Here is a 13,257-nt window from a genome sequence, read left to right as displayed (position 1 = left end):
AAAGTTTTTGAGGCCTGGTAGCTGTGATAGTGGGAAATGGGATGGCAGATCTTCCAGACCTACGTTCCTTTTACTATACTGTAGCCTTTATAAATATTTGCACAGAGATACAATCACCCACATGTTAAATTGTATGTTTTGGTATATAGTGAGGGAAACTGAAATATAGGAATAAAGGATTACATATGTAGTGTATAAATAAAGGCTCATTTGCTTCAGTTGTTATGACAGCTTATATCAATATACGTTCCCTCAGAGAAGCTTGTCTAAAGACTGATTTACAGATCAGATTCACCTAACTCCAAGTGGGTGCCTACATCTAAGCTAGTGTCTTTTTATAGGCAGTGCAGCGCCAGTCAATGCAGTCATTGGAGTGTAGGGTGTGATTCGTCTCGCACTAAAGTAGGCTCTGTGTTCAGTCAGATGAATTGCACCATAAACTGTATTGATTAGATTTCTACTGGCTGTAATGGTGTCGTGGTTTTACCCCATCAGCAGCTGAGCACCATACAGCCGCTCACTCACCCTCCCCAGCCCCCAGTGGTATGGGGGAGAGAATTGGAAAAAAAAAGTAAAACCCGTGGGTTGAGATAAAGACAGTTTAATAGTGCGGAAAAGGAAGATAAAATAATAATAATGATAAAAGAATATACAAAACAAGTAATGCACAATGCAATTGCTCACCACCTGCTGACCGATGCCTAGCCTGCCCCTGAGCAGAAATCGCTGCTTCCCAGCCAACTTCCCCAGTTTATATACTGAGCATGACGTCATATGGTATGGAATAGCCCTTTGGCCAGTTGGGGTCAGCTGTCCTGGCTGTGCCCACTCCAAGCTTCTTGTGCATGAGGAAGCTGAAAAGTCCTTGACTAGTATAAGCACTGCTTAGCAACAACTAAAACATCAGGGTGTTATCAACATTCTTCTCATACTAATCCAAAATAGAACGCTATGCCAGCAGCTAGGAAGAAAAGTAACTCTATTCCAGCCAAAACCAGGACAAATGGGAACTTATGAAACTAGTTTGGCTGTACATACCTACTTGGTAGGAAGCTAACATTAGATGAAATAAAGCCTTCCTTAAGTTTAAGTGCACCCAGGCTAAAAATCTGTTTCTTTATTCTTAACTCTGTTCAGTTAAGGGGCTGTGGGGTTTTAATTACAAAAAGTAAATCTTGTGAATGAGGGGAACAAATTTACTTTTATCATTCTATGAATTGCCTTATTGCTGATAACAGCAGGATTTGTTGGGTTTCTTTGCACGGTTGCCCTGGAACAATGTTTTTCCAGTTTAGTGACAAGTGAGAGATCTTCCTGGTGAAGCTACTTTTGCAGGAATATGCTTTTTCAGATGTCAGTCTGTCAGAAGATCAAAGGTGTTGGTGTGTTTTTTTACTGGAAAAGAGTTTGTCTGGTATATCTGCTTCAGCTTCAGTCTAGGATTTGTTTTGTATCAGATTTTCTAGCTTACAACTGAAGATGCTTCATTCGTATAGCTATCAGGGAAGTTCAGAAATGCTTTCTGCTAAAGAAAAGTGAGAAGTATAGTTCTGTCTTTAAAGTACATGCTAAAAAGGTTGAAAATTCAGCCAACTGAGGTTAAGGACTTTCCCCCTTTTGTGCAGGTAGTTTAGACTGGGTGAAGCTTTTACTCTTTAAAGAACGCTTTTGGTTCTCATTCTTGTTTGTGAAATTTTGGAACATGAAACTCTGACACCGTAGATGAAAAGCACAAGTACAGATGGTGGTAACTGGGGAAAAGTCTTTTTTGAACTATTTGACGAGTGTATTGCCAAGTTGGGAAGATGGCAGAGGTCACACAGAGTTAATTTGATGGCTATAAAACTTTTGAAGAGGTTTTCTGAATGTGGAAGGTGTCTGTTTTTAAGTGAGATGAGGGGTCTCTTGGATTTTTATAAATACTATACTATGTAGTATTCTGCCCTTCGCTCCTTGCAGAAGATTTATAAAAATCTTATTCTCTACTGTGTTCTGTTTGGAGGAATTTCTAAACCATTCCTATTTATCCTGGATTTTATTTCTGTCAAAGAAATAAAAATGAAGTGCTGCTTCTAGAAGTTACACTCTATTAGAATTAACTCTGCTGGCTTTTCCAGAAGAAAGCATTTCTCTCAAATAATTTGAAAATTCAGAACAGTTTTCTGTCTAAGCAGAGAGCTGATAATATTAAGAGCAAGAAACTTGTGAAGTAACTGTATACTAAACCTCAGGGATTACTACATGCTAATTGAGCTTGCTAGCTGCTTGGAGGGCACACATTTTAACCACTGTATGTTTATTGACTTCTTCTGTTGATAGTAAGGCATATGCTTCACAGAACTGCTGTGTTTTAGAAGCAGAAGGGCAGGGGATTGTACAGTTTTACACCGTACATTTTACACCATAGAATTTACATCATATGTGCATTCTGACTGAGGGTGCCGTGCTGAAGTTTTAACTACGTCTCCCATTATTTTTCATACTGCTTTCCTTGTTAGCCAAGAGGTAGCTTTGGGGACACCTCCTGGATTTGAAAAGCTAAAACAGATATTGGAAATACCTTTTTGTTTTGCTGAAGAAATGAGTGGTTGTGTTTTACTGATGATTAATACCACAGAGGTGCTGGTGGTGTATTTGAGAGGTGTTCTTTCCCAGAAGCATTTTGAAACAAACTTTCTTTTGAAATTCCTCTTTAATCTTGGCTGCTCTGCTAGTAAGAATAAATCAGTGTACACTACAGAAAAGGAAACTGGGTGTCAAAATAGAGAGAATGAAAAACAAACTTAAAAGGAAACAACTATTTCCTTTGTTAGAACTTTTGAAAGTCTGGGTCATAAATATATCTCTGTAGTCCTAACAATGCTGCCTGAGCTGTAATACTACCCTGTTCTGCCCTGTGAACTGTACTTTTCCTTTTTGTAAGACTGGTTATTAAAAAGATTTAACATTCTAAAATCAGGAACCTCCTATTTCTGTGAATTCAGTTGAGTTCAGTGTTACTACATACAATAACCTGTAATGCCTAAAATGTCAGTCAGTGTCAGCTGAGGTGTGAAGGTGATATGTGGTGCAAAGAAGGGTAAGGAACAGAGTAACTCTGTAAATGCAAAGTTGAATAAATAAGCTGTGTTCTGGTAAGACAGTTTGTCTGTAGCTGTCTGGTAGCTCTTATAGAGCAGCTCTTACCAGCAAAGGAGCTGACCTTGGGCTCAGCCAGCTGAATTTATTTTAGCCAGCTAAACTCATGGGAGACAGATGCACGCCGGGCCCTCACTGTCAGCACTCTTTGGGCTGCGTCTTGAATACTCTGTCCAGTTTTGCTCATCTCCAATACAAGACACACATCAATAAACTGGAAAAAGTTCAGCAGAAAGGTATCAAAATGGTCAGAGGCTGGAGCACTTGTCCTGCAAGGAGAGGCTGAGGGAACTGCAGTTGTTAAAGCTGAAAAAGGGAGGCCTAAAGGCAGCCTGTCCTCTACCTGCAAGGAGATCATCAAGACTGTATGATACAGTGGTGGATGCTGAGAGTGTGAGAAACAATGAGTGTAAGCTGAAATGAGGTGTATATACTGGATATAAGGAATATACTGCATATAAGGAAAACCTTTTTCCTTACAAGGATGGCCAGGCAGTGACACTGTTTTCCCAATGAGGTGGTGCAGTCTCTGTCCTTGGAGATTTCCAAGACTGGACTGGTAAAGTCCCGAGCAACCTGGCCTGACCTCCTGGCTAACCCTGCTCTGAGCAGGAGGTGTTTGACTAGATACCTCCTAAGGTCCCTTCCAGCTGGAATTATCCTATGAGTGAGTGTATTTTAGGAAAGTAGGAATATAGTGGTAAAGGCGTTTCCTCTGTGAAAGAGTAAGTTGAAGTGTTCTTATTTCTAATTTCCTGATCAAAATGTTTTCTTTGGTCTTGGTATCAAAATGGTAACGTTTTCATTGTGGTATAAAGGAAGCAAAAGAGGAAATGGAAACTAAGAAGTTAAAATCGGCCAACAATATGAAAAAATCAGCATTTTTGTTGGAAAACAATGAGCAGTTAATACATTTTATTCCTGCAGAAATAGTTTTGGGTGGTGTTTTTTTTTCAGTTAGTTTTAGGAAGTAAAATTCATGGAAGAGTTGAGGTGGGCAAGGACCTCTGGTGTAGTCTAACCCCCCCTGCTCAAGCAGGGTCATCTAGTGCAGGTTACTCAGGACCATGCCCAGTTGGGTTTTGAGGATCTCCAAGGATGGAGACTCCACAACCTGCCTTGGGCAATAAGTTGTAGTGTTAAACTGCACTCAGGTGTAAAAAAAGGGTTTTTTTTTCCTATGTTTAGATATAATTTCCTGTATTACAATTGGTGCCCATTGCCAAATTATTCTACTGACATTCTAGACCATACTGTTGTTTATTAGAGTAGTTTAGTGTGGCGTTTAAGATGGAACTTTTGTTATGACTTTGCACCTCTGTGAAAGAGAAAAGGCTTTGGATGTAATGATTCAAAGAGAGTGGATACATTGATACTTTAGCAGAATCCTCTCTTTTCATGCTTTTTTAAAATGCAAATGCTAGTAAAATATTTGTCTTCAGTAAGCAAAACACACAAAAATATACTTAAAAGTTGTTCAATGGTTTTATAGATTTTTAAAAACTATTGTTATGTGCAGTTCTTTGTAGGTGATCGTGGATTATAGACTGACTGTAGACAACAGAATAAATCTAAACCTTTAAATTTTTTCACTAGCTAGAAATTCTGTGTGCTTTTAAGAAGCCTAACTTGTCTTACTGTTGATAAACTGTGAAGAAGACTGTGCCCCTTGAGAATGCCATAAAATGTAGTCTTTCCTCTCTAATCCTTAGATTGGGCAAGATAATTTAATAGGACAAGTAAATCTATAAATCTAGTGACAGGAAATTTGGCATCAGATCCTCTGTTATAGCTCAAAAATGTTCTTATTTGTTGCGCAGTTTGAACTTTTGCCATGTTAAACAGAGTTCTGTGTCTATATCTTGATGAATAAGCATGTATTCAGTGTTTTCCATAGTATATAAGTAGGTTGTATGAAAGACTACTGTGAATTATAGTGTCTCCCCAGAGACTAAAAAGATGTGAGAATAACATCTTGTGGTTGATCAGGAAAAATCATTGGATTGAAAAGTGTCATTTCTGTTGCAGACCAGCAATCACCTCCTTGGGCCAAAGCCATTTCCCTTGGACAGATTGTTAGCAATATTATATAGTATTGTGGACAACAGAGTTGCTCCAACTGCAAACATATTTTCCCAGGTGAGTGTGTATTTACTTTCTTTCTTTCCTTTTTACTCTCTGGAGTTTTTGAAAAGGTTTTGCATTGTTTTTTGTAAGTCATGATTCTAATTAAATGTAATGAGAAAACAACTACAATGGTAATTTAAGTTGAAGGCTCAGAGTGATATTTATCTGTATTACTAGCTGTGAATTCAAGACTTTTTCTGTGTAATGGTCTGAAAGCTTCTAATAGCTAACTTTTTCCTGGTCCCAGACTGTGGTCTGTGTGGATTTGTTCCTTGGCTTCTCGTTGAAGTTTGTTAGCCTGTTTGTATTTCAAGTTAAGCGTATAGATGTTCACTGTCCTATGGCCAAAATGAAGTCACCTTGTAACACGTTAGAAAAATGTAGTGCTGCAGAATGAGCAGAGGGAAGAATAAGGTATTTGCAGGTGAAAGGTGTTTGCTGTGATACATGTATCTTAGGGATAATGTTTTTCTTTTGGACCAACTTTAAGTCTTGCAGAGGAGAGGCACTATCCCGTTTCACTAGGTGGCAGCATAACTATAGAGTTGAGTGGAATTAAGCAAATCTAGAGTTTTCTCTAGAGCTCCAGGTTTGTCAAGTGTAAATACCTACTCTGTATAAGTAGAGATAGTTTTCTGTTGTCAACTTGATTCTTGGATCTTTCATGTCCACCTTAGAATATCTCGATTTCTTTCCTGCTTTACAGTTGTGCTTAACTTACAGAAATATTTTCTACCTTTCCTTGTTAGGTCTCAGATTTAACCATGGATTATTTTAATCTGATGTCTGTGTTCATGTAAAGTTCTTGGAAACATGTGCACAAGATACCTAAACAATTTTGCTGCTGCTTTAGTAATTTCTGTTCTGTGTTCACACAAACAAAAATTTGGCAAAATTAATCTCCCAACTTTGTAGAATAACCAACCATAAATATACATAGTGTGAAATCAGGAAGTAGATGAGCTAGAGAATTATAGTACTTTATTTAGTCAGTGGTATGTGTATATCTTTGTTAATAGTGGTGGGGTCCCAGGTGCTTTACAGATGCAGTAGGCAACTTACGCCTTCACATAATGTTTTCTCTCGAGCTCCTTTAGTTAAAGGTTATTATGTGATCTGAGGCACGAGAAATTATTAGACGACAACCTCAAAAATCTGTTAATATAAGCATTTACTTTTTGGTAATTAGTTCAGTGAGATTTCAGCTTACAGTCTACACACATGGAGAGGTGACTGCATTAGATTTCAGAGGTGTTCAGGAAGTGGCTGAAAAAATGTTTAGACGTGTTTATGCATCCTGTCCTTATTTCTTGCCTTTCTTCTGTCATCTCACGGCACCCCAGGAATTCACTGTGCTTTCAGAAGGAACCCTAATGCTGTGAGTATTTCAAAGCTGCACGAGGTTTCCTATAGGCAAATGCCGTATGAATGGACATCAAAGGTTGTTGTAGCAGGCAGTTTCTGACCAGACTTTGGATGGTGGCTGCAGCCTTGCAGCTACTTATAGCAACTTTGGAGTACAAAGAACATAGGGACCTTAGTGTTCATAAAAATGCATAAATTTGGCCAGCTATATCTAGTCACTACTTTTTTTTTCTGGCTAGTGTCAGATGTAGCCTGACATAATTGCTTTTTTATGAATGTTGTGTTGATTATTTAATTCAGTGTACTGTGAAGTCTGTTATCGAGTCTATCAGTCAAGGTATTGGTCACACCCCTATCATAACAGGATGCTGGTTTTGTGTTTTGCTCTAGGTAGTGCATTTTTTGATTAAGACACAAAGTGTTAAAGCTGAAACTCTGAATGCTGAGGCAAAAGGCGGTTGTCTTGTTTATGACGTTAGTTTATCAACAATGATTGATCTAGGTTTAGTTCAGTAAGAAATTGGAGTCTTATGAGACTGTTATACAAACTCAGAAGAAAATAAGATGCAATCCAAGTAATGTTCAGACTGTTTCCCTTGCTCTAAATCTACTGATGATCCACCACATAGGTGCTTCTTGTTTTAAGCCTTTGTTTCTTTCTCTCTGCCTTCCTTCCTTCAAGCTTTTGAAGACACTGTCACTGTGATCTTTCAACAAAATTTGATTTTTAAAATGGGAAGAGTGCAATTTTTAAGGCATACGATGAAAGAACAGGCAAGAAGCAAAACAATCGACTGTCCAACTGCAACTATGAAATTTAGCACTTTGCCTGAACTTTTCTGGTCTCAAGGCGCAAATTTCAGTTTAATTTGTTCAAGTGATGTGAAAGGGAATAACGATGACAAGACTGGGAGCACTACGTAGTCAAATTTGTGTGTAGGATGCTAGCTGTATATTCTCTTATTTTTGACTATCAAAAACATCTTGGTATACTTAAGACGTGAATGGATTATATAACAAAGAGTTTCACAGTATATTTTCAAAATTAATATGTCTGCCTATTTAACATGCATTCCAGATGAGCGAAAAAGTGTCATTATTCCAGTGCACAATTAAGTAGTACTGAAGACGGAGTCTGTACATGGAGTGTAATTGCTCTTAGACTGAATTGCAGATTGAAATAATGAAATAAATGCTTCATCCTAATATGGAGTGTACACTAGATGGCAGTGTTGTCAAAGAATAGCTGTAATTCTTGATTTTTCTGAATATATGCAGATTAAGCTATAAAGATATAAAAATATTGTGTTAAATCTTAACTGGGTTAGGGCAAAGAAGTTGAAATTCAATCTGTTTATACAAAAATAAAATGTTTCAATTTTTTAAAAATATTTTTAATTATGGAAACAATTTTTCCATTAAATTTTGATTAAGTATTCTTGAAATGTCTAATGTAAAGTAACATAAAATAAAACAGATTTTGGAAGTAGTTTAATCTAGGCATAATATTTAATTGTTTTTTTTCTTGAATAGCATAAAACAATTTATATTCCGCTGATTTTTGCCATTAGCTATTCTTGTGAATACATTTTTCAAATAAAGTAAATATTTAGGAGTTGAGTTATCCTTAGCAGTAGCAATACATTTTACTGTTAGATACCGTGAGCTTTTATTTTCTTGTTTGTGTGTACAGCATGGAAATAATTCTTGATTTCTGGAGAAATTTAAAATATTTTAAATCAAATATTTGGCTTCTTAACTGATTCAACATTAATTTTATGTGCTCTTTAATTTGTAAACTGAAAGGCTGTAGATGAACCAAATACTTATTAATTCTCCCCATGTACTGTCAGAAAACAGCATGCCTTGGCTTTAAAGTTGATCAACAGTCTCAGTCAAGATTCAAGAAGGACTAGCAGCTGCTTAGGATCTGCCATGTTGCTGATTTCATGGTATTTCTTATTGCTGCTTGTTTCTGTGCATAATTTCTATTCACATGAAAATTCTGGTTATTAGCTTCTCAAATATGAAACTTTTGTGCGAAGAAGCAGCAAAATTTCAATTTTCTCTTTAATGCTAGGGTTTATTGAAAATGTTTCACTTTTACTAAATAGAATTTCAACTTAAAATTTGAATCTTAATCTAACTTTTGCCTTTTAATGTTAATTCATCCTTAAAATGGTTTCATGCTTTTTTCAAACAAAAAGATAACGCCTTCCTTTCAGAAGCATGATCTTTGCAACTGATATGAGACCAAGTTTTTCCTGCTGTAACTGGGTTACATGAGAAAGAATTGTGCTCATTCATTTTATTTTTCCTCACTAACTAGTACAGGGCAGTAGCACCAGGGGAGAAAAACAAACCTGCAAATTTCTACTTCTGAAAAATGAAGATTCTTTCAGTTACCCTCTTAAAAGTTGAAATTTCTCTTGGTTTTGTGCTATTTTTAAATATTTTTCCACATGTGAGGATTGTTTGAGAGGAAGTTAAAGTAAGATTTTTAGATTTTATTTTAGAATATTGAGATCAGTACATATGTGAATATAGGTCTATATTTGCTTGAGAAGTATTCAGTGCTCCTTTTCCTCCAGAATATTCACTGGTTTTTTAGTAGTTCTAATTTGCCGTGATACTGTTTTTTAACACATTGTGTGTTACTGTAACATGTCACTGCATTTGTTTCTTTGAATTTATTTGCTTTTTTTTTTAAACCAAGAGATAACAGAGGTTAAAGCACTGTTGATTTCTGCAACCATTTCAGAGGACAAGATCTTTAAATGTTTTTTTTCAGATGCGCTTCTGTGGATTAATTTAACAGATTGAAGATGATATTGCCGCCACCACCACTGGGCAGTTACGTTCTGTGCCTGGGACAGAACTCACACAGTTGATGTTCTGGTTGGATATACAGCTAGGGCGAGCATGTGGCTGAAGTATTTTAAAAGATAAAACATTCTTTTTAATGGTGAAAAACGCAAATGTACTTTCACACAATGCTAAAAACATTGCAACTATGGGGTATGCAGTCTGCATCCTACAACAGTAGATAAGTCATAGGATTCCCTTACCTAGATGCAGCAGTTGATGCTTTTTCAGGCTTGGGAACTACCAGGAGTATAATTTGTGTGTCCCCGTGGATCCACTGTGCAGAATATGAAATGTGCGTTGTGTCCAAGTGCAATTATGACAGAAAGGAGGGATACAAAGAAATCTTATAATGCCTACTGCAAGTGCATTTTCGCAAAGGTTCTGAGAGTCTGCTCAGTTCTGGTTTGTAGAAGAGCAGTATTTCATTTTAGGTTTCCCACATTTAGGCAGAAATACAACATTTTCTTTATAAAAATATGCCTTAGTATAGGACACGAGTGAATTTATGCACAAAACGTTGTACAAGAATTACCAGCACCGACTGCAATTAAATCAGCTCACTTTACATTGAAGGGGACAAGGGCTGTTCATTTCATATCGCAACCAGTAAGCAAGTATATATTTTTGTTGTTATGGTTTATGTTACAGTTTACAAGCCAAAATCAACCAATACTTTTTCCTCTACTAAAATGATTTTTCAATTGCTTCTTCAAATCAATTCAGTTCTCCTAACCATTTTTAATTTTCTAGACATTTTATCTTGCTTCTGCTTTCTTGTGAATTATGCTTTTCATAGACAATTGACTAGATCTGTTTGTAGTTTTTTTGAGCTATGACGCTATCTATATTAGGTAAAATGGAATTAAACCCTTTGTCTTGCATACTTTTGCATATTTTATTTCTTTTAATACATACCTGAATGTTTGGAAAGACATCTATTCAGAAAGGTGAGATAACTTCTCAGGATATACTGGTGGCTGAAAATTACTGAATAGGTAGGTAATTAATGAGTAACTAAAGTTCTGTTTGCATTTTCACTCTGATGTGTTAGACTGTTAGGTCATCTTAAAAAAGTTTGGTCTCTACTTACACTGGAAATCGGGTTTGGTTTTACTGTTACTCATTATATTCAGTGAATATTTTCAGGTAGTTGTATCGTTAGAATTCAATTCTGATCGTAGTCATTTGGAAACAGTCCACAAAGGCTTGTTTATCTCTGTGGTTATATGGTGGCACATCAGGTATCTTACACATCATAGTCTACGTTTTATTTATTAGACGTTTCTTACTTGTTTGATACTGGATCTAAGAAAAGCATCTGAATTTCCCTAAGAGTACCAAAAGTTCCTAAAACTAATGTAGTTATAAATGTGTAAAAATTTGGAATGAAGATTAACAAACTTAAAATTTTCCAATCTGGCAAAACAATAAAGAGCATTGCAAATTGTTGGCCACAGAGCAAGAGCTTTTTATCTGAAGTTAGAATAAGTCTGCAGATACGAGATTTAGAGTAGTGTGTTAAGTGCCAGTACGATATGGGTCTATTAGAAATGCACAAACCCACCGATGTACATAGCATGCTTCCAGCTGGAGGGAGCCAGAGGAATGTAATTTCCTTTCATTAAATGAAAAAAAAAAAAAAAGTGCCCTTTCCTAGAGCGTAAAAATCTGAGATGTTTGTTTTCTTTTTGTCTTTTCTTGTCTGCCTTACATGGATAGATTAAGGAGTGGCTAATATTATATATGTAAACTGGAACAGTATATGGCAATTTACCTGCAAGATTTTTTTGTCCCTGTTGTATTAGAAGCATACTTTAGATCGTGCTTTTTCAGATGAGAATTCGATATTTAAACTGCCCTTTTTTGTAGATTGCGAACTGTGGTAAAATTCTGATTGCAAGATTGGAAAGATGTCTGGTTTTGTTATCTACTTATTTGCTTTTATTTTGGCATAGCCTTTCTGGATACCAGATACCCCCATCACAGTTGTAGTACTAACTCTGGTAGTGCGTTATGCTAGACCCCCTTGATGTAGCAACATTCTAATCACTTCTACAAGCTCAGATTGTGTTAATGTTTGAAAATACTAAGTTTTCCATTCTACACTTGACAACTCTTGGCAGACTAAGAATTACTCATTTTTGCTAGATCAGCTGTTCCTGTATTGTGTTCCAGCTTCCCTTGCTGTTGTGGGGACTGCTCATAGGAACGTTTTACATTTGGCCTGCCTAGAGTGTTTAACACTAATAGAAAACTCTCTGTTCAAAAGTGATCAGGTAGGTGAGTTTCCAGAGAAAAAGGTCTGGTTAAAAATGTGTGTGGTGCTACACTATTCCCTAAGAGGCCTTATTATAAAGCAGAATGAAGATGAGGGGGAGCCATTAATTATTTTAGTGTGTGAAAAATAGAGAACATGCTCTTGTACTGGTTATATATCTGTAAGTAGATTATTTTTTTGTCATTAGTCTTTTTGAAAACAAGCAAAATACTGGAAAAACGGAAGTTCCTGCTGATTCTGCTTTTGTTTCTCTGAAACTACTTTCTTTTGCTTCCCCTTTACTTGAAAGTTCTGTGCTTGTCTTTTTTTCTGGATAACCAGGTAGAGTCAGTGCTAAAATTTTACCTGAAATAGAGAAGTTTGTAGCAAACATTAGCTTGGGATGACTTTTTGGTAGAATATATTTCTGTCCTGTTCTTAGAGCTTAGTATTCAAAACTTCATGATTGAACTTTATATTGCGGTGAGATTTCTTCTTTTCTTGTTCAATGTTTAAAAAAAAAAAGAGAGATTTTTAATCTCATAGATAATATTGCAAGCTGAGTTGAGACATAATAACAGTATATCATGCATCTGAATTTGGGGAGTGTCTTACTTAGCTTTATACACCCATTAGGCAGTACTGAGCAGCAGTACCTCAAAATTAGGTAGACATTTGAATAATTGTATGCAAAAATGTCAATATATTTGCATAATTATTTTCTATGTTGTTAAAAAGTTGAATTATTGAGTATTAAGCAGTGAACATTCAGAAGTGAGATGATTGTAAAAGTTAGTGTCTTTTGGAATTGATTGCGTATGTAGATTTTCTTAAATTTTGGTTTTGGGATATAAACAAACATACTCTTGTGTATTTCCTTATTTTTATAAATTCCTGCATTCTAGACTTAAATTACAAGAGAGAATGTCATCAGCCTCTGCTTCTGCCCTATTGATTTAATCTGCAAATGACTGTTTGCATTTCACTGTCCTCCTCTTCCTTTCTTCAGAGGAAAGTACATAAAATTGCACAGCTTAATCCAGTCTGGCCACGGGAGTTGTAATCCCCACAATGGTCCTGCTATAATTTCTTGCAGGGGGGAGCATTTACTTTTACCAAAAAAAAAAAAAAGGAAGTAGATGGAAAAGGTCTTAAAAGCTTCTTTTTTCCTTTTTTTTTTTTTCCTTTTCTTTTTTCTTCATGTGAACTGTTAAGATTTATGGTATACCTCTCTGTCTAGTTTGTCAGAAGATCTTTGCTTCATAGCCTCCCAATGACAGGAATGATGGAATATAAACCGTAGACTCTGGGGTTATCTCTTTCTCATTACTGGTCCAAATAAACTTCCCCTCCTCTTTGAGTGAGAGTGAAGATACATAGGCACACCTTGCCAATACAGAATATTTGTTAGTCTTATAAAATGTCATATACCACATTCATGTATGATTTGTATATCCCCTGCAGGCTTATTGTCCAAATGGGTTTCTAATGTGACCTTTTGA

The 13,257-nt window shown here is 36.2% G+C and overlaps 1 protein-coding gene across 1 annotated transcript in view; it reads left to right on the top strand.

Moving 5' to 3' along the window:
* ORC5 (origin recognition complex subunit 5) overlaps positions 1-13,257 on the top strand; it is a 74,695-nt gene that overhangs the window by 28,188 nt on the left and 33,250 nt on the right. Inside the window, exon 14 of the mRNA XM_035896876.1 lies at positions 5,167-5,277. Coding sequence (XP_035752769.1) covers positions 5,167-5,277 — 111 coding nt within the window. The remainder of the gene's footprint in view (positions 1-5,166; positions 5,278-13,257) is intronic.

The sequence above is a fragment of the Egretta garzetta genome, unplaced genomic scaffold, assembly GCF_000687185.1.
Source record: "Egretta garzetta isolate BGI_Z169 unplaced genomic scaffold, ASM68718v1 scaffold156, whole genome shotgun sequence".
Taxonomy (NCBI): domain Eukaryota; kingdom Metazoa; phylum Chordata; class Aves; order Pelecaniformes; family Ardeidae; genus Egretta; species Egretta garzetta.
The sequence above is the reverse complement of the archived record's forward strand: the minus strand, read 5'-3'. Positions and strand labels throughout refer to the sequence as shown.